The sequence below is a fragment of the Neocloeon triangulifer genome, unplaced genomic scaffold (assembly GCF_031216515.1).
Source record: "Neocloeon triangulifer isolate White Clay Creek 2 clone unplaced genomic scaffold, ASM3121651v1 ptg000014l, whole genome shotgun sequence".
Taxonomy (NCBI): Eukaryota; Metazoa; Arthropoda; class Insecta; order Ephemeroptera; family Baetidae; genus Neocloeon; species Neocloeon triangulifer.
In genome coordinates this window covers 1944080-1965695 of record NW_026775556.1, presented here as the reverse complement: position 1 = coordinate 1965695, position 21616 = coordinate 1944080, and the positions used below count along the sequence as shown (strand labels likewise).

Below are 21616 nucleotides of genomic sequence, written 5' to 3'. Positions count from 1 at the left end.
AACGCAATTTTCTTATTTAGAAATTTTAAATGATAAAATTATACAAGGCTTACCTTGCATTCCACAACCACGATGCGTCCCTTGTTGTCCACGGTGACACCTCTGGGGTGCTGAAGAATGTTGGCGCCAAATTTGCGCACGAACTGGCCATACTGGTTGTAGATCTGTATCTGATGCGTTGGCGAGCGCTCGGTGACAATTATGTCTCCCGAGGGCTTGACCACGGCCACCCGGTTGGGGTACAGAAGCTGCCCGTCGCGTTTGCCGCACTCTCCAAACTGGAACTTAAAGCGGCCCTCCTTGTCAAAGATCTGGATGCGGTGGTTGTTGGTGTCGGCCACTATGATGTCGTTCTGGGCGTTGACAGCGACGCCGCTCGGCTCCGTGAACTGGCCCTCCATGACTCCGAACTCACCAAACTTGCAGTGGTATATCATCTTCTGGCGCTTGATCTGCGACTTGGGTGGGAAAATAGTAGTGGACATGAGTTTGGAGGTCAGCTCCAGGGGGTCTGGGGTGAGGAAGGCCGGGGAGGGCGCGTCCGAGTGGTGGAAGATGCTGTCCGAGCCGCCGTTGGACCATTTCTGGTAGGGGTCCAGTCCGGTGGTGGTGCCGCTGCTGTTGTTCAGGTTCAGGTCACCAAAGGAACTTGAGGACAGAATGTTGGCCGAACCAAAGTTGCCGACAGAGGTGGCGAACGGTTTGGACAGAGAGTCGCCGAAGAGGCTGCTGGTGTAAGACTTGTCGATGACCGTCGACTGCAGGAGACTGGCCGAGTTGAGGCTGTTGAGTGAGGAGGTGCTCGAGGTGCTGGCCAGCGAGGAGCCGCCGTTCAGGTGAGCTCCGATGACTGAAAGGTTGGCAGCGGTCGGACGCGCTATAGGCGCCATCTTTCCCGGCGCCAGGGCCATGTCTGCGTTGCGCACGTAGCCGAAGGTGTTGCGCACGCCCACCTGGATGGCCTGGTAATTGGACACAAACTCAAGGTCGCACACGGACTGTTGCAGCGGCTCTGGGTTGAACGCCATCAGGGTGTGCATCTTCTGGTCCAGCAGCTTCTTGAACATCAGCAGTTCCGTGGTCTGCCCCTGCTTGAGCATGCGCTCCAGGAATTCGCATGTCTGGTACAACTTGTCCACCTGTTGGTGCAGAAGGAAACACAAGTTATTTTACGGCCGTCATCATTTTATAGACATGCAAATGCAGTGATCGGAAAGGGTTTTTAACAGGAGTTGAGCTCAAAGTTTTTTTTTCATATAAATAATTGAAAAATATTTAATTTAGAATATTGTTTTAAGTTGATACTCGATAAAATAAAATAATTAAAAAGGAGTGGCAAATACTAAATGTTCGCAAAATAGCGTAAGTAGCAAAGGTGCAAGGTAAGAGGTCTCAGAGGAACTTTCAAAGCTTTGTATAAACTTTGTGAGAGTTCCTTTAGACCTACTCAAGGGACAGAGTTTTGGTTTTATTAAATTATCAATTACCAACTAGTTGAGAAATTAAGTTATGAATTGACAAAGAATTTCTCCTTGTAAAAAAACCAGAAGCAGCCCTTATTTTAAATTAGTTTTTACTAGACAACAATATTAAAAAATTTATTTAAATAATTTTGAATTTTTCTATTGGACAAATTTTTAACTCGGTTTGCGTTTGCCTAAAGGAGCATTGATTTTATTTTCTCGGACGCACCTTATCCTGACACTTCTGGGAGGTGACACTGAGCGTGACCGACTTGTTGCTGTAGACAGACTCGAGCTCCTTGAGCAGCTCCTGCTTGCGCTCCTCCAGCATGGAGGTGTAGAACTGGAAGGTCTCGTTGATCTCGTTCTGCGCCTTGTGGTGCTGCATTTGCAGACGCTGCGAGTCGTAGTCGACCGTCTTGAGCACGTTGCGCAGGTCGGCCGCCTTGCCCTTAGCCTCTTGCACCAGCTGGGTCACGTATTCGACGTGTTTGGCGGCCGCGTCGCTGATGTGCTCCGTCTCGTGGCCGGGGTGCTCCATCGCGGTGCACTCGGCGCACACGGGCATGCTGCACGCGCGGCAGTACAGTTTCAGTTGCTCACTCTTGTGGCGGGGGCAGCTGACCACCTGCAACAGACACACACACACCTCGGTTAGTTTCGATTATTTCCTGCGGCCGGTCTGCGGTCGCGTCGACGGGCCAAGTCGAAACAAGCAAACTCTTCCGTCATCTGTTGAGCTACGCGGAATTCCGAATTGCTCACTTTCATGAATTTGACTGCGTTTCCTCTAAAGGAAATTAAATCATCACTAAATGGCGCACGGAAATCAAATCATCAATTTCAACAAAATTGATCAAAAAAATCTGGCCCCTCTGCATTTGATAAGGCGCTTACCAGTCTGATCGAATTAAAAAGGCCAGAATTGCAAGTCAATCAAAATATTTGCGAGTTTGATTTTGTTAAGTCTGCATTATTTTCTAAGTCAAATGTTGCCGTCCAGCGTCCTTGTGAGAAACAATTTAAATTCTTCCAAGTACAAGAAACTTCGTGTGATTGAAAATATTTTCTTAAAAATAAATACTCCGTACAGTTAAGTTTCTGGTTTCTCTCATTTTCTTAAAAAAATTTATTAAAAAATAACATTGAAAAAACCTCATATATTTTCTGTTTCAAACTTATGTTGTTATAATTTAACGTTAAAATGAATATGAAGATCACTTACAAATAATTTTGACCAAAAAAATTCTGATATTTTGTCACTTTTTTGAAACGCGATTGGAAAGAAATGAGCCGCTGTGTTCGTCTGATCGAACAAAGATCTCCGTTTAAATGCTGCGTTATCTCTCAGCTCTATGTACTTTTCCTTTCGAGACAAGGACGCTGCATTATGTCATTGGCCTGGTTTCCACGCCTCCTTGAAGACGAGACTCGCGAAAATTAAGTGAGTCGCAGTTGCTGTGCATTCGCTTTTCAGCGCGATCTTTATTTTATGATAGGTTGCGGCACAGGAAGCAGGCGAATTTGGCTCTTATCTGACTTTCGGCGTGTTAAATATAGACGACGGAGGCGGCATTCGGCGTGCAAAATTTCTCACCAGCAGTTTAATCGGCTTTGCCACTTGCGGGCGTCAGTGTGTTTTCGAGCGCATATAAATTTGGAACGAGTGACGGCGAAAGGAGGGAAAAACAAACCGTGACGGCCGTGAAGGCGAGATAAATCAATTGGCGGCGCGAATTTATAAAAATCCACTGATTGTTTCAAAACTGTTCAAGGCAGGAATGATTTGGGTTCCGACATCAAGGATAATAATGAAATTATCGAAAAGAAGGCAGATCATATTGATATTTGGGAAAATGATAAAAACAAATATAAAGAAATTGCTAATAATGTTAAAAATTAATCTTTATTGTTATTTTTCTGAAATTTAATTTTTTAACTAATTATTTAAACACCAATACAAATTAAAGATTGATCTGCTTAAAGTTTTTAATCAAACTTTATGAACTTGGATGTTATATTTTCCAAATAAAGAAACACAAATATTGTGGTTCATCCCAAAAAAATTAAAAAATTTCATACTTTCTCGCAATTCTTTGCATTTACTTTTAATACAGAAAACAATTTTTTTTCCCAAATTGTTTCCATCATTACTTTGAGTGGAATAAACAATAATAAAATACAATTTTAAATAATTTGACGAATAAAAAACTTATGGAGAATAAATGAATAAAGAAATTTTTTTAATACCTCCAAATTGTCTCTTTGAAGAAAAAAAAATTGAAGCTGATGATTCGCTCACGGAACAATTTTAATTCTTCAAATTTTTGTTAACGTAGGTGTGTTTTTCTGTTCTTATTAGTGAAGAGTATTGTCTGTGTTTGTTTTGTAAAGCATATAACAGTTTCAGGGTTTACTTTTAAAGAGGTTTTTGTGAGGTTTTTCTGAAACTGTGCGAGAAAAACTTGGCTTTAAAGAATGGAATACTTTCCACACTTTGGACTTTTAACTAAGAAAATGATTGTAAATGACTAAAAATATCAAAACTTAATTAAAAGCAAAAAATTCAAGCAAATAGAACAAATACAGGCCTGGCATTTCAATTAATTTATTCTCTCCCAACAGTTCATACAATAAATTTTGCAATTAACTTTTTAATTTTTTTGAGTCACTACAAAATTATTTTATTAATTATGGTATTATTCCATTCTTTAGAACCAAGTTTTGCTTGCAATTTCAGAAAAACGACAATAAACCTAAAAAAAAAAAAACAAAAAATAAAACAAAACTGCAAAATTTGGCTATAATTTTGTTACCTTGTCTTTTCTGGGCTCGTCCTTGCCCTCGAGGCTGACGACGCGGTGGCCCTCGAAGCAGTGCATGAATTGGTGCGCCATGACGCAGTTGCCGCAGAGCAGGTTGGCGCAGTCGAGACAGCGTCCGACGGCCGGTGAGTCCCTGCTCTTGCAGCCGGTGCAGGAGCGATTGGCGAAGCTCTGGGGCGGCGGCGGCGGTTCCGACTCGAGGAGGCCGAGGTCGGACAAAAGCTCGGTGATGCCCCTGGGCAGGAGGTGCGGGTCGCAGCAGCAGTCGCTCTTCTCACAGCCGGCCTCCGGACATCGGGGGCTGCTGTGGCCAGAGGCGCTGCACTCACTGACGGTGCGGCTCGACGAGGTGCTGCTGCCTTCTTCGGTGCTGCTGAACGCTGAAGTCTTCTTCAGCTGCTCCACCGGCTTCAGGTGCGACACGGAGTGCTCGATGCTTTGGCTGTCAAACAAACTTGCTGATTCGGGCGTCGATGTGGGCGAGGCCATTTTCAAGCCACCAACATGCCTGCAACAATGCACCAAATTTTTTAACCAGAGTCAGACCAAGCGTGACATAACCACGCAGCCCTGAACTATCTCTTTGACTGGCGGCATCAGTTTGTTTTAGTTAGTTTTGTGACTCTGTGAACGCCGTGCGTGCCTGCTTGTAATCAAGGCCAATGGAAAACGATAAAAAAAATATAAAAAAAACTTTCCGCTTTTTCTAAATTTATAAATTAATTTTACAATTTTCAGCTCCATGAACCTGATGAATGAAAGGAAATGGTTTTAAATAATTTTTCAGACAAATAATGCCGCTTTTAAATAAATTTCAATCAATATTATTCAAAATAATAATTTATTTTATAAATTAAAATATTAATTATGTTATCAGTTAATAAACTGGAATATTTTTAAATTTTAAGGAGAGGCTTTTGCGAAAATACGGCCCGATTGATTTTGATGATAATTTTTATTTGCATAAGCATTGGTTTGTATATGAAAGTTCCAAGGAGACATGGTAAGAAAAATTTAATTTATTGGAAGAACTGAATTGTTGAAATGTGACATGTTTCTTAATGAGAATTTTCCAAAATAATTTTATTGTGAAATTCGGCCCGACCAAAATTGATGAAAATTTCACCAAAATCCAAAATCACGTACCACAGTTAAGATGGAAAATAAAATCAATAGGTCAGTTGACAAAAAAGTTACGTATTTTGCGAAATTCTAAAAACTAGATTGTTTTGCTTTCAGCAGAATGGAAAGTCAATTAATTAGGCAGAAAGTATTAATAATTCGCTATTTCTTCCTTGCAGCGAAACGGTCCAGACGTGAAGTATTGATTTATTAAATTAATCCTGTAAAGCCGCTCGACGCGAAATAAAAGTAAACGGGGTGGTGCAATTTTGCAACCTTGGCCATAATTGCGATACGCAAGTCCCGATTTACGACACAATTCCGCCGTGCGGCCTTTTCGTCTTGGATAATAATTATTATCACCCGCGAGCCACCGCCGTGTACGTTGTTGTTTGTAAGAAAAGTAATGAAATATCTTTTCTCTCGCTCGCCACAGGTAAAAATTATTGTATTTGGCGTTTATTACGTATGGGGAGGTCGTCGCAGTAGCAAATCCTTTCAAGTCTGCCGAGCGTGAAACTACACCATTTTCGTTGGGATGCTGCCGGCGAGGAAATGCCATAATTCCCCGATTGTTGGTGTTACGTCAGTGCCGGTTCGGAGATTTCATTATTATCTGTGACGTCATTGGAGCAATCAATTATTAGTTCCGTCGAGAGAAAGAGCGGCTCCGTCGAATCGCAAAATTATTGCTCGAAGAAAGGCAGGGCGAAACTTGTGCACCGCCACCATTATTGATGACAGTTAGTTCCTTCTTGACTCGAGATATTACCGAAAACATTTTGCCATTCTCCGAGATAAAACTTATTTTGCTGGCATGATCAAAGTTTTGAGTGTCGGTGCGGTGATTAAAGCAGCTCTGCTTTGCTTATCAATCAGATTACAAGGCAAACAAATATTTACGCTCTTCATGACAATCTGTTTTCACTAATAATTTCTAAATTAAAGCAAAGTGAGTCATGGCAGTTAATTTTAATTTGGAGATGATAAGAAAAAGTCATAAATAGAGAAATCAAAGTGATTGTTTTGAAACTAATCGTTCCTATTGAAGAATAAAATTTAAATCAGAGACTTTCCAAAAGGAAATTTTAATTTGATAAATTTTTAATCTACATTATTTTTCTTTCTTTTTTTATAAAATCTTCTGATAAAGGAAATCATTGTCGGTTTAAGCAGAGTTACGTTTGTCGATGGCTGTGAATCAGCGTCTTTGTATTTCAAATCTCATCGGGAGCGATCACGGTTTTCCGAGCGAGTCGGAAACATCCGCCCACTCGAGACAGACGGCCCCGGATCACCATTCTATTTACACGTGCCATATATGATGTGATGTTCTAGAGAGAGTTAGTGGAGGAGCTAGCTCGTTATATTTGAGAGGAGAATCGGAAATAAAGGCGACTTGTAAAAATAATCACATCATACGCACAAGAAGCAACAGAATTCAAATTGAGAGGGAGCGAGAGGAGTTATTTTCGGAGGAGAGCGAGCGCGGCGCCGCTGGAAGAGAAATAAATTGTGGGGAAGCAGCAGTTAGTGTAGTTTCTTCTCGGACGGGAACTTGAGCAATAATGCCCCAAATATGGCCATCGTGCGCCGCACGCCGGCGTGATCTGGAATTCAAAAAACAGACGCTCTTGAATTATTTCCGAGAGGAACGCGCGCGCAATAAATTCTGGAGCCTCTCTCGATGAATTACGCACGCTTTGTTGCCAGGCGGCGGCGGCAATCGATTGCATTCATTTCTGTACGAAAAACGAGAGTAAAAAAACCGACTCCCTGCTCGAATAATAATTTTTTCCCAGCCGCCGGTGACGTCATCGAGTGTGTCTGTGAATCGGCTCCATTCACTGGCGGCTGCAGCATCTTTCCAGTCCCCCTGCTCGTGAAGCAAAGGGGGAAAAGCAGTCTCGGCCGTCTGCTGTGCCTCCCCATGCACGAATTACGCACATTTTAATATGCACGCGGGTAGCTTTTATCCGATTATTTTGCAGAGATGCGTCACAGCCGTGCACGGGCGGCGGAAAATCGCGGAAATCCCCATGATGAGCTCCGGACCACCCCCATCATCATTTCCGTCTCTCCCTGGGGCGGACGATTTCGACGTTTTGATTGTTCGGCGTTTCGTTTTTGATGGAAATTGCGAATCGAGACGGAAAACGAGTGAGCGTGACTCACCCTGAATTCGCGGCTACTGCGGCTGATAAGGATGAACAAGAAGAAGAGCCTGCACGACCGACAAAATATTTATGTATGATGAAGTGATGAAGTCATCTAACAATTAAAGCTTTTAAAGCAGGGCGCCGAAGCTTTGGAACTACGAAAAAACTAAAAGAAATTTATTGTATGCAAGATAAAAGAAGATTTGTTTCACATTTTCAAAATTTAATCTCTATTTGAAGCAATTATAATCAAATTTGAGTGGATCTTCACTTACAATTTTGATTGGAAGAATTCGTTGACAACTGGTTGACAAAAAATATAATAATTTGCAAATGTTGGGCATTTCTATGAAAAAAATGGTATTTTTTGTATTTTTTAAACTTTTACATTTTGAGCTGGAAATGACACTGGCACCCTAAAAAAGCAAGTATAGCTAACAGGTGACGGTTGCAAACGAGATCAAAGTTTTCATTAGAAGCGAATTTGCTGCAAATATTTGCTTGCCTCGTGTCATGCTGATGATATTTAAAAAAGTTATATCAAAGCAAAGAGCACGTGGGGATCGTTATCGTCATTCGCTAAAAAGCAATAAATTACCCGGCCAATAAATTCAGATTCTGTGAAGTGCGTCCTTTGAAGTTGCAATAAAAAAATAACAAACACAAAGCCCTGCTGAGTGCGCAAGCGAGCAGCGAAATTAATTTGGGAGTTTCCGAGTTGCACCTCATTAATTCGCGAGCAGGAGGAACGAGAGGCTCGTCAAAAATCTCAGTAAATTGGATTAGATCGCGGAGGAAAAAGTGGCAAAAAGTGGTTATTTTTGTGTTGGTTCGGAGAGGGCTCGGAAACGTGGTGCAGTGCGCAACAGCCTGCGAGCGAGCGGGTCGGCCAGTAAAATCGCTTGTTACAATATGCGCTCTCACGAGAGTGCTGTCACCATGGAAACGCGGCCAGATCAATGAGTGGTCCCGGCAAGGTCTAGGTCGTCCCTCGCGCGCACACCGAGCCGAGCACCGACACGGCGGTGAGATAATATTTACAACTATCCGCTCTCGCGCCCCTGCGTGTCGACACCTCGCGCAATCGGACCCCCAAAGGGGCCCCACGAGGGACTCCGGAAGGGCCGGAAACGGGGGTGGAGGGAGAACCGACTCGATTAACGTCGTGGCTCGCGGCCAACGATTCAAACTTGAAATTATATTCCCTGCACACCTTCGTAACGAGCTTTTGTTTCGAAATTCAGATAAATTAATTTGAAATTTTTCAAATTATTTTCAATTTAGAAAAAGAATTAGAAAAAAATCTTAAAACATTTAATTCTTTTGCAATTTGGAAATTTTATGATAATTTTGGAAATTTTCAGAATTGAACTAAAGGAATTTTACAGAAGTTTACATTTTTTAAATATAGTTTTGTTATGGTTATTTATTTCTATTTTTTTTTATAAATTTATTGCTGGGCAAATTTATCGCCTTTTAAAATCTTAATTGCGCCCGTGGCACTACTTGAGACGCTGCTTGAGTGCCCTCGCCAAATTGGACTTTCCCATGAATTTTCTGCGCGACAGACGACCAGACGTTGCAGGTGAATCAGGCCGGTGTCGGCGCTCATGCAATTTCCCAGTCTGCAAATTCAAATCAAAAAATTTTTATGCCTCGGCGCTCTTTTGCTACGGAACTGCGGCATTAGTGCAAGACCCGGGGGTGAAACCGTTTGATCTTTCCGCGGATTTAAAATCCCATTCATTCGCCAATAGCAGAACTTTTAAATATATAGGACTGCGATGATTTAGGCGATTGTTAAAGCATCAAAGAATCTAGCCAGCAGGAGTGCTGATGGTGCACCATGGATGGATTTGTGAAAAGAGGCTCCGTTTTGCACAATTCTTGCAGCATCGCTGAAAGCCGAACTCCGCTTATTCGACAAATTTGTCGCGCAACTCTCTTTTCTCAACACTTTGTAAAGAGAGCAATTAAATGTGAGGACATTTATGAAGCTCGTATTAAAAAACACGAGAATTGTGCAGAGTAAGATTGCTTTAGGTCTAATTGGAAAGAGCAGTACTTTGGTATTTAAAAAAATACAAGGTTAATGAAAAACAAATAAGATTAAAAATCTTTAACTAAAGAAAAGTTTTTTGTTCATAAAACTTTGGACCACTTTCAGAGTTCTTTTCTTCATTTTAAATCTTTACACGGTCCCCAAATATTTAAATTTAAAATTCATTCAACGCGAACAAAAAGATGATATTAAAAGAGGATGAATAGATAAAAAGAGCAGCTCACGAATCCAGTTTTTGAATAAAAAAGACAGGAAGGGGCGCCGAGGGGCATTAAACACCAAATTGAAAACTATTATCCACTTCCGATTTTACACAGGATTCGAACAAAGCGCGTTTGAAATAAAACCCCCGAGACGACGAAATGAGAGGTCATTGGATTTATTTGAGCGGTTCCTGTATTAATTTTTCTCATGTAAATGAAGCGCGGACGCACGGCAACTGCGTATATATAAATAATATTCAAAGCTGCAGCTGGGCCAGGTGCTTGCCGTGGCTCCTGCCTGCCCCATTATGCGCCGCCGAGTGTGTTTGTTGTGAGCTTTTTCCTTTCAGACGGACCCTTTTCGCCGGCGCGCAGATGTTCGGCAGAAGGTTGATGACGAAATTATTCCAAATGTGCGTCCAGACCGCGGCTGATAAACAAAAGGAACACGCCGAGGCATCAGGTCAGAACACCTTGCGAGAAAGGTGCCGTAATCACTCGGACCTTGTGCGTTTTTTCCGAGCGCTGGCTGCTCAAGCACGAGCCGAACCAAGGAGGAAAAAATATATCGTAAACCTGCGGAGACGCGAGAAGAGCTGCTGCTATTTTATTTGCATAGCGCGCACCACAGTGCCGAGCATTTTGAGAAAAGTATCGTAAAAAGTTCCTTCCCAGAAGTGAGCTGTTAAAAAGTGCTGAAAGAGGCGGCGTAATTAATCCGACGGCACTTTCGCAAATTGTCTCTGGAGCACCAGCCGTCTCTAAATCTTACGGGCGGGATTAAAAAAGGGTACTAAAGTAGAAGAGCATTTATTGCAACAGTTTCATTAATTCCAATGGTTTTGTCTACTTATAAATTTGATCGGGACAAAGTTATTTCATTTTCGCCGGGGAAGTTTGAAGGTTTTTATTTAAAGTTATAACCTTCTAGGGAGTGAGACAAAACAAAAGGAGCATAGATTTCTCGGCCAGATACGCTTGAGGGAAGGACTCTGGATGCAATAAAATGCAACTTTGTTTTTGAATACAAGGCTGAATAAAATAATTTATGCAAGCGTGCTTTCAAACAACTCTGTTACATTGTCTTGTTTAAAAGGGGCTTGACGATTTTTTATCCAACCTAAATCAGCTCTTGAAACAACATGGAAATTCATTAAAAAATTTTAAATAAACATTATTCTCAAATCATTAAGTTACGGAATTAATATGTAAAAAAATTAAAACTAAAAGCGTGAATTATTTTTGCTATTTAAGTTTTTTCACATTAGAAAATACTACAACATTAAGACTCAATTGTAAAATATTATTTAAATTTAAAGGACAATTTTTATGAATTAATTATAAAAGTTCAGTGTGAATTATTTTGACTGTTGTTTGTCAACAAATGACATATTGCAACATAAAGACTCTATATTATTATTTATATTTACAGATTTTTTTACAATTTTTAGGTTTTATTTTTGCTTGACTGAATATAATTTTCCATTCACAGAGTATGAAAACGGCGCTTTTTGTAAGAGCTGAAGAGCGTCTCGTTAGACGTGCACAATCGCGAGTGTGTCTAGTCGCGGTGTCTCGCCTGCGTGGCGGCGTGGGTGCAAAATCTGCAAGTAATGAAGCAGTCTCGGGCCGGGTGACCGCACGCATTGATTTGAAGCGTGGGATTTTGACGATAGGATTTGGTCAGCGGCGCCGGATGAGACGGGGTTGGTTCGCAATCACTTGTGTGTTGAACAGGTTGTTTTTTGGCAAACGCCACCGCCGGCGCGCACGACTGGGGTGGGTTAACACTTCCGAGAGGGGATGCGACCCGCGTTTCTGAATCTCTCCTTCTTCCAGCAATTTCGCCCCGGCGCGCATCCATCTTTCTAGATAAGGAGCGAGTGCAACCTGTTTCTTTCTCTGCTGGAAAAGTGGTGCAGGCATAGGGTTGGCCAAAATAAAACACTTTTCCAGCAAAGTTTGCAGCGCTCGTTAAATAAATCAAGCGAGAGTCGTAAATCGTCGCAATGGGCCTATTGTAAATATTGAGGAGGCCCGAGAAGAGAAAGTTTGGGATATAAAATAAAATAAAAAGGGTGATTTGAACACCTATAGGTTAAGCCAAAGTTCTTTTCAAAAGTAGAGGAGACGTGCATGATATTTTAAGTAATCCTGGCCATTCGGCCCGGGAGACACACTTATACATCCAGTGTAATAAAATTGATAATAAATAAAAATATGAATTTCGATTTTCTTACATAGTAAAAAATTAATTACATTTTTAGTCATATTTGTATAAGGAAGATGGAATTTTATGAAGTATTCGTATAAATTAATTATTTTCTTCATCTCCAGATATTTGAATAAATGTTTTATTTTATTTACTTGAATATTCTTTGTTTCATGAAAATATTTTAATGTTAAAGCTAAAGTTTAATTTTTTTTATAAACCTACGGCTATGATATTTTTCTTCTGTATCAACGATGTTGTCTATTACAAAAATTTAAATTTATTTCAAACAATTTATTCTCAGCAGACAATTAAGCCGATTTATTCAATGGCCAGGGTCGGGTCAAGATTATTTATTTTGTAAACTGCCGTGTCCCCTTTATTTCGAAACAGACTGTTTGCTGACAATCAAATGTTTTGGAAAATGGAACACACGCGAGGAGGAAACGAAATTACGCGTCGATAAGAGCGCGGCAAAGGTGTGTGTGGCACTTTTCCCTTCCAGACGACATTCACAGCTCTGCACATCCTCGGTGGCAACAATAGAACACCATCATCTCTCGGCGCCGTTTTTAAAATTTCTAAGCAGGCGGGACCCACATCCTTAGATTATCGCAACGGGGAGCATTGTTCTTGCAGCTCGCCCGGCATAATAAAAACCAAAGACGGAGATAAAAACGAGCAACAGGGGGACAATTTTATCGGGCGTCGTTGGCGCGCTTTCCGAACTTCTAAGTTGGATCTTTTTTTATATAAAATATTATTTTCGGCGGTGAAAAATGGTCGAAATTGAATCTTGACCGATTCAGGCGAATTTGAGCGACGTGCGTCAGCGCCAAGTGGCGTTGCGTGTTCGCTGTCAAATGCAGCTTGCCGCCGAGTGATAACTCTGAACATTTCATTATTCGTCTGTAAATATTGATGCAGTCTCGCGATAAATCGAGAGGAACATACGCGCGGGTGGATTGAAAAGAGCGACTCTCCCATTCCATTGTGTGACCGAGTGCGTATATTATAATATTCAAGGAAAAGAATGAGAGAGAAACCCAAGGCCCTCTGATCATTTATCATGAGGCTCTCTTTGTGTGAATTTGTTTTTCCCCCGTATTCACGTTTAAAAAGGGCACAAAAATGGATCCAGCTTTAAATTTTACACAAGCTTAAGAGATTGTTTAAATAGTTGTTATTTTCTAACAACAGCTTTTATGAAATACAAAGAATTTAAATTTTTGTTCACAACAAAAATGGTAAATTTTTATATTTATTTAAGTGAATTTGTTATTTATTCAGCGACAATAATTTCTAGTAGAAAAATATATTTATATGCTTTTTAATTTTTGGAAACATTGTCAACAGAGAGACAATATTAAAATGACAAGCCTGAAGTAATGTTTTTAATTTTTCAACCCAAGTATAAACGCTGCAAAATTTTAACTTTTTTGAGTGTTTAACAAAAATTTCCCTCGTACCCAAAAAAAGGCAAAGATAAAACGTACCTTGGCTGTGTGCTCTCAGTTCCCCTTTGTGGGAGCTGCAAAGAGCCATCCTGTAAACAGAGAAAAGATGCTTTTTAGAGAGAGGATGTGGATTCACATACACGGGGCAGAGATATCGATATCGCTTTGCGGCTGCTTCAAAAAACATACGAGTAAAGAGGATATTAGCGGAAGAGCGTCCGTTTTTGGCGTAATATTTCGCGCACAGGAAGCCGGGCGACCGAGCGAGTTAGCGCGCCCTAATTTCCATATATAACATTTTGCGCCATTATTTATCGATATGAAAAAAGGGGAGCCTTCCTTTCTAATAACAATCGCGTTTAACGAGCGCCTGCGTGTGTGTTTGTGCGTGGGCGCGGACCATTTTACGAGTTAATTTACTGCAAATCGGAAAAAATGTATTATTTTAAAATTGAGCGGCTATTCATGAATGCACGCGGTGGCGAGCGACCGGAAAGTGAAATACATTAAACGACTTTTTTCATTATTTGGCGCATCACGATGACATTGCTTGCGCCGTTTTTTCCCTGTTTGTTGTGCTGAATACTTTTGCGCAAAAACAACGCAATGCAATAATACATTGTATAGAGACGCACAAAATTTAACGCAAGTCACGATGCGGTGGCACATCTTATTTAGAAAACAAAAGCTGTCACAAGAAAAACTTGATTTCCAACTTGTTTGTAAATTGAAAGTTTTGAAACAAAAAATAAGAAACGAATAAGAAAAAAATTAACATTTTGAATAATTGAAACTATTAAGAATCATCGCAAAATTTGTTTAAGTGATAACAAGTGATAAGAACAAAGGCTCACTGCGGCGGATGAGATCTTATTGATTTGGGAAAGTTTTAGCAAAATTCATGCTAAAGATGGGTGCCTTTTTGTCCAACAATTCCTTTTTTGAAATAATTTTTTTTCAACAATTGAATGTGAGCAATGTATTTTTAAGAACGTGGACAAATAAAAAACAATAGTAATAATAATAACAATAAAAATATGAATTATAGAAATACTAATTAATTTTTGAAGAATAAACATTAATAACATAATTTAAAAAATTGAATCTTTTAATGCTAATGATATTTTTTCAATATTGATAAAAATAACGCAGAGTTTTAATCATTATCTTTACGCGTTGCATTTTTGACAGGATATTAAAGTAAGCAAACAACAACATTATCAATGGAATAAACGAGAATAAAGTACATCGCAATATTTGAAATGAAATCCACTCTAATCTGTCATTTTTCAGATTAATCCTGATTGATGATTTCAAAGTTGCTTCATAAATACGAATTTACCCGTTACGCAACACAACGCAATTAAAGTCGAATGAATTATTCAGCCGCAACACAAAGTGGTCGCAAAATTAATTTGAATGCGAGTTTTGAGAGGCGCGATAAGATCGGTAGGTAAACAGCGCTGTGGCCGGGCACGAATCGCGCAGCGCAAATCTGGTTGGAAACAGCAGGGGCGTGTGGACGAGAGAGAGAGCTGGGAACGAAAAACCAACCCTAACCCAAGCGACATCGGCAGCAGGGTGTTTAATTGGAAAGGAATAAAGCGCGAGCGAAAGGAGAGGAGTGTAAGGCTGGCGTATTTCCCGATGAGAAGGAAAGAAAGAAAGAAAGAGCGAGTGTACGCTCGTGGGGCGGCATTTGTGCAAACATCACCCTCCGCGAGACTGGGGTGGCGGGTGGATTTGCACCCCTGCGTGGCCTCTCTGACTCACCCCGAGAGATCGCGAATCGCCCAGAGGCCGCTCGGATTCGCGCGTCTTTCGCATTTGCCATCGGATTTTTTGTCCCGGGGGGCTCTGCGGGGGCGAGACGACCCCGCCGGATGCTGATCAATGAAAGCATGCGAGGCCCTATCAACAGTTTGACGTCTGCTCCACGGCGCAGGGGTGGCATAGCAACAGCGCCCCCGCAGCCCCCGGCAACTGTTGAGCGCGTTCGGCGGCGCCGCCCCCGGCGCCCGGGGCTCCCGAGACCCCGACGCGGCCCCCGGGCCGCCCACGCCGCTCTCGGGGTGAACGACGCGGAAATGGGCGTGGTCAGCAGGGGTTGGCGTGGAGCACACACGTCAACCCCGCGGACGGGTGGGCAGAGGCCCCTGAGGCCCTTCAGGGGGCCCCGCCGACGCTGTCAGTGGAGTTTTCGGGAAAAAGGGGGTTCGGGCACAAGTGGGCCGGGGGGTCGACGATCGTGGGCACTCACCTAGCGTTCGGGCGGGCGTCGACTTGTGACTTTAGACGGAGCGGCGCATATCACAGTGAAGGAGCGACTGAGTGAGGCGAGTTTTGGCAGCCCTAGCAGCAGAGAAGCGAGAGCAGACGGCTTGTCTCTCTCCCCGTTTCACATGGACTGCGCTCGCCCGCCGCGAGTGCCATTAGGCATGCCTAGCAACTAGCCAACCTTCCACGCAGCCAGCCAGTCCCCTTTCAAACGCGCCCCTGCCTTGCGCGAAGGGGAGGTTGTGGAACTAACAATGAGCAGCGTGTTGTCAGTGGGGATCCAGTTATGTGTTGCAGCTGTCCTAGCACAATGATCCGCGCTCGCTCGCGCGCGGGCAAAAAAGCGCACTGCTGCCGCTTTCCAAAAGTGGCGTCGCCAGCTGCAATAATTTCGTATGCACCGGAGAAAAAAAATTAAAGTTGATGCGAGCATCTGCCACCAAAACAATGTGCCAAAACTCCTAATCATAAAATTATATTCAAAGTTGAAAGTGTTAAAATTGTGAAGTTTTTTGCTAGAAAATATTAATAATAATGTTCTTTGAAGAACAGAATTATATTTTAAATATGATGGCAAAATAAATAAAATTACTCGTGCACTTACAAAAAAATAATAGCAATATTTTAATATATTAAAAAAAAATTAAGTACAATCTTAGCTATCAGTCTGCCAATAAATTAATGTTAAAACGTGAATTGAAATTCTATCTGATTTAAAAGAAAATACAAGCACTAAAAATATTGTTTAATTTTTAATTTCTTTGTAATGAATGAGAAAGTTTTGTAATTTTGTTAGTTCATTATTTTAAATCAATCCAAATGATTCTAATTTATTTGTTGGTTTTTATTATCAGTGACGAATGCTTGCATCTACTTTAGTGCGTTGAACGCGCCCTTTTCACTCTTTCGTGCACCCCCGATCATAATCGCAGATTCGCCAATTAAAGGGGCTGCACAAAAGGAGCGGCCGCGCAGAAGCGATCGAGACAATGACGTCGCCGGCGATTATTGTTATTTTCATTTAATTTCGTCATTATTTGTGCTCAGCCTCTGATGGACTGGCCGCTTATTTCGTGTTGTTCTCTGGCGACACACGCACTCGCTCACATACAAAGCCGGAGATAAGCGGGCGGATGCTGACTGCCTGGGAGATTTCTGATTGAAATGCGACTCTCGCGCGTGTCTCTCTCTCTCGCTCTCAGCACTTTATGATACATGGAGAGCAGAGAGAGAGAAAGGCAAGAGCTACTCTTGCCGACTCATAATTAATTGAGAGGGCCAAATTTCATTGAGGGCTGCAGGGACCATTATTCATTCGACCAACTGATGCGCCCGCAACAACGCCATATGGGTCTCTGCTCGGCTGAATTATGAATTTGCTCGCTCGCTGGCTCATCGGCAGAAGCACATAGGGGTCTGTTTCACGTCCAGGTGCAATTCAAAAGTGCAATGTCAATTGCGTGCTTTGCTTTGGCTTTGATGAGGCGCAAAAAATAGCAATTAGGATGAAGTACGGCATCTGGCCTATCCTATATCCACAATAAAAAACGTTTAATATATTTTCAAGTAAGTTAAAATTTGGAAAAAATTGAATAATTTTAAAGGAAATAATAAACAAAATTCTAACTCTATGCTTTAGGCAATCCGAAAATAAATATAATATTTTACAGAAAATCCGTGAATGACAGTTTTAGAGTGTGAAATTAAACCGTAAAATAATGACCCCGAAAACAAAAAGGCTCCGCATAATGGACCTATAATAATAGTTCCATAATACACATCTCTTGCCCTACGAGGCCTTGAGAACGCGTGCAAAATATATTACACACGTCCTTTATGATTACCCCACACACAAAAATAGCCGCTTTGTTACAACCGCTTAATCAAAACATTTCCAGGGAAATTTATCAGATCGTCGGGAATGAAAGCGACCTTGCAAGTCCATTTCTTTATCTGTCAGATGACACCGAATTTGGGCTTTGTTGTCGCGGAAAGAGTTGGAAATGGCCGGATTGCATGCTACCGATTATTAATAACAAAATATCAAAACTTTTCTTTTTGTTAGGCAACTCGTGACGGTAAACGCGAATGCGCGGCCCATGTGAAATTGCTAATTGTGCGATTGGAGGTCACGGCTTCGGCGCGCGCTAACAATGGCATATACACACATCAGAAGCGATATTGTTTATATTTTTGTGCAGCGAAGGCAGACGACGGACGTGAGGTCAGGCATTCCTTGAGCAGACACGCGGGAAACAACACAATGCCGAGACGGAGACGCCGGGCACAAACTAATTAGCATCGAGTGGGCGCGCATTCGCCATTAGAACGATATTTATTTTATTCTTTTTGAAATCGACGAGGAAAAAGGGTCGTTAATACATTATATACTGTATTCTTTGTACCCGAAGGTGTGCAATTGGCACAACAACGCCGACGGTGCCGTGTTTGTTCAGAGATCGAAAACCACTTTCAACAGGTTGCGACTCTTGTTTTGAGGCTCAAAAGGGTGAAGTTTAAATTCGCGCGGCGGTCGCTTGCTCATGCAAAGGTCCTTTGTTTGCTTCTTTCCAACAATTTGACCAAAACAAAGCGAATTCCGCGGCAAGTTTATTAACAGCAACAATGACAACCATCATTTCATCTTCTGCGCTTCTTTATATCACAGAGGAAAAAATTTATTGTGGCAGATTTTTATCCAATTAATATTGTGATAATTCCAAAGTTAAGAAGAAAAATAAAAGAAAATCTCCATTATATTATTGAGCTTGCACTATGAGATCGAAATTTTCCCTTTCCTAAAACAAGCCAAGGGGAAAAGAGTTGCAATTCTGGAAAGTTTAATCATTTTTCAAGTCCGCAGCGCCCTTCTTTGCTTTTCGGCGGGTAAACAACTTTTTTTGTGGTACCCCAACAAGGCTCATCCCGCACACTCGAGAACCATTTTTGAGGAAGGGCTCGAGCAAATTAAAGAGGGAGAGCAAAGGAATAGCAAAAGAAAAGAGCCGGAATCTTGTTATATATTCCCCTTTGCATTCGCGCGCATGCAGAAGGGCTGAGCGGATTCAAAAAGTTTTGAGGGCACTTTTGGGAGAGCTGCACATTTACGGAACAATTGCCAGTGCGATTCGACAGGAGATTGCCAAAATTCCCGCTGACTGACTGAGTCGCGGCGAAACGCGTCGTCAAAAGCGATTATGATGCAGTTTTGGCCGCGGCGAGTGAGAATTATGGGGGTTGGCAACGTGCCAAGGGAGGCACTTTTAATTGTCTTTCGGGAGCACTTTTCTTTTTGTGTGCGCAGGATACTGTGTGATTAAACTGGTTTGGGGTCTCTATCGCATACATGAATGATCAATCATACGTGAAATGTAATATAGGCGGCCGGCAGCTGGCGAAAACTAACTCGTGTGCTGGTTGTCTCGGCGACACAGCCTCCCCGCCGCACAAAAGCGGCACGCAATCCGGCCGGCAGCACTCGACACTGAATTTCCGGGGGCCGTATTCCTAGGTCTGCCCCCGCTTTGTGCCACAAAAGGCCGCAATTACTCGCGGCAGACGCACATTAATTTCGGTCTGGCTCAATCGAAAGTGTTTTGTGTGTACGACGCAAAAAAAGAGGGACGAGGACGACTAGTCCCATCGGTTGCAAATAACAGTTAATTTAATCGTGAAAAAAATTCTCTTCAAAGAATAGCGCTCACTTTTTTTTCAAGTTGAAACAAAATAATTTACGATTGTATAAAATGGAAACTTTTAAAATATTAAAAAACATTTCGCATTGGATTAATTTTTGTGATAAATAAGAACGAAGGAAAAAATGCTTACATTTTCCCCAAATTTGGCTGCTATTCGGGCAAAACCGTAGAGTTGTAAATTTTATTTTTCTTCCCCAGCGATTTGGAATAAAACCAAGCGTTTTGAGTTCGCTTTTTATGCTTGCAGTGGAGTGTTGGCTCGTAAATCGCGCACTTTATCGCGGAAACGGGGCAAGCTGACGGCGAAGAGGCGCGAGGGCACGGAACGGAAGAAACTTATGCAACCAGCGCAAACCTTTTTTGCCGAGTGGAGGAGACGGCGCGGCAAACAAGACCTTGGGATGGTATTCAACCCGAAGAAGCATATGCTCGGGAACTTTCAATTTAAAGAAGCGAAATACATGCCAGAATTTCACCTTGAGACTCTAATGCTCCTAGGAAAAGGTAAATTCGCTTTCGGCAATAACAAATTTCGGCACTCAATTATTTTGAGCAACGGCAAATTCTTTACTTGATAAAAAATTTGGTTTTTAAATTTTTGTTTTCACAAGTAGGAAAATAATTTTATTCACAAGACATAAAACGCTTGAGGCAAACACAAACCATGAAATTATTTAAAATTTTTAATTATTTATTTAGTCTGAATTATTGGTCTCTAATATTTTGGTGATTGACTAATTCCAATATTTTGGAACCATTCACGTATTTTATCCACATACAGAGCACTAAACCTTTTTTCTTTTTACAGTTCTGACGAAGAGAGGCAAATTAGCAGAGTGCCAGCAGCATTCAAGCTCATAGGAGAGCATCTTGAGAAATTCGCACGAAAGACTGACTGACTGCTGGCGTCTGAATGGAAATAACAAACTGGCAGACGAGGGCTCGAATTTAAAACCGCACAGCTGCAACGTGAAGAAGTTTTCACTGGCCGAGCAGCACATGAGCGGGCGGGTTGTGTGGCTCGGGCAAGTATTCTTTTCGAGCCGATCTGCAGATGTCTTTCTCGCCAGAATGAACTGTTAATTGCTGACCTTGCAATATAATGGCGCACTTAAAATACACGAAATAAAAAGGCTCACACGGAATGAAATCGGCCGCGAAAAACGAGTGCAAAAAGAGCGCCGACATGCAACGCCGGCCGGTTTTCCCAGCATGCAGCCGACGAGATGCAATTTCGATTTAGTTTTATTTGCATTCAAGACTCGAGCCGGACTGGAATGCGTCCTGATCGCGAGAAGAAGAAGTGAGAGGCGCTCGAAAGGTCAGCCCCATGCACCTCTTCTGATCTTCGAGCCATTTCAGTTCAGACCCTTCCCAAATTATCATTCTGCTACCTGCGCCGCGTGATGCAACCAAAACAATCCGGCGTCAAATTGAATTGAATTGCGGTGCATTTTGTGTTTACCAGAGAATTGCAAGAGCTCAAAAGAAGCGATGTGTCTCAAGTCTCAATCAATTATACCGTTTGAAGTAGCATTAGTTCCAATTTTTAACAAAGATAAATTGTTATGAAATTCGCATGGATTCCATAAAGAAGAAAAAGGTTTAAATTATCATTAGGTTTAATTTGATTTTATCAAGATTTAGTATTGATTTAATTAAAGAGTAACATTAGAATTTTTAGATAATAGAAAAAATAGTGTACTCACAAGTCACAATAAAATATCAACAGCCCAATCAATTTATTTGTGTAAAATTAAAAAAAAAGTATGGTCAAGATATATTTTAGAGAAATTGAGCTTTTATAGTGTATAAAACTCTGAACCAAATTGATCAAAGGCAATTAATTTAAACTCTTGCTAAGCAGCCTGTTAAAAATTTATGCAATGAATGGTCCTTGTTCATCGACTAAACAAACCGAGAGACTGAGAAAAGCGCCGCCACGGAGACCGTCTCTCGCTGCTGGGTACGTTGCTCAAATATATACCCCACCCAGAGCGGTTTCTTTGCCAGCCTATGGAATTATATTTGACAGCTCTCTGATGGTAATTGCAAAATCGCGACAGATTTGGTGTCGACGGTGCGTAGGATGCTCTAATCGCGAGGTTTGCATTGCTCAATTATTTTATAGGCCGGAG

At 41.7% G+C, this 21616-nt stretch overlaps 1 protein-coding gene and 1 long non-coding RNA gene across 4 annotated transcripts in view; one reads left to right on the top strand and one right to left on the bottom strand.

The window, feature by feature from the left end:
• LOC132199699 (brain tumor protein) overlaps window positions 1-21616 on the bottom strand; it is a 30772-nt gene that overhangs the window by 3493 nt on the left and 5663 nt on the right. The window contains exons 1-5 of one of the 3 annotated variants that reach the window (XM_059624624.1): window positions 15764-16059; window positions 13543-13592; window positions 4280-4796; window positions 1693-2091; window positions 54-1139 (exon numbers count right to left, since the gene is read on the bottom strand). In XM_059624624.1, coding sequence (XP_059480607.1) covers window positions 54-1139; window positions 1693-2091; window positions 4280-4777 — 1983 coding nt within the window. In that variant the 5' untranslated portion in view covers window positions 4778-4796; window positions 13543-13592; window positions 15764-16059. Of the gene's footprint in view, window positions 1-53; window positions 1140-1692; window positions 2092-4279; window positions 4797-13542; window positions 13611-15763; window positions 16060-21616 lie in introns of those variants that run through there. The other 2 variants (XM_059624623.1, XM_059624626.1) reach the window with 2 other exon arrangements.
• LOC132199700 (uncharacterized) lies at window positions 8540-21184 on the top strand. Its single transcript, XR_009442122.1, has 3 exons — window positions 8540-8594; window positions 19726-19982; window positions 20287-21184. It is a non-coding gene; the product is annotated as an uncharacterized LOC132199700 (long non-coding RNA).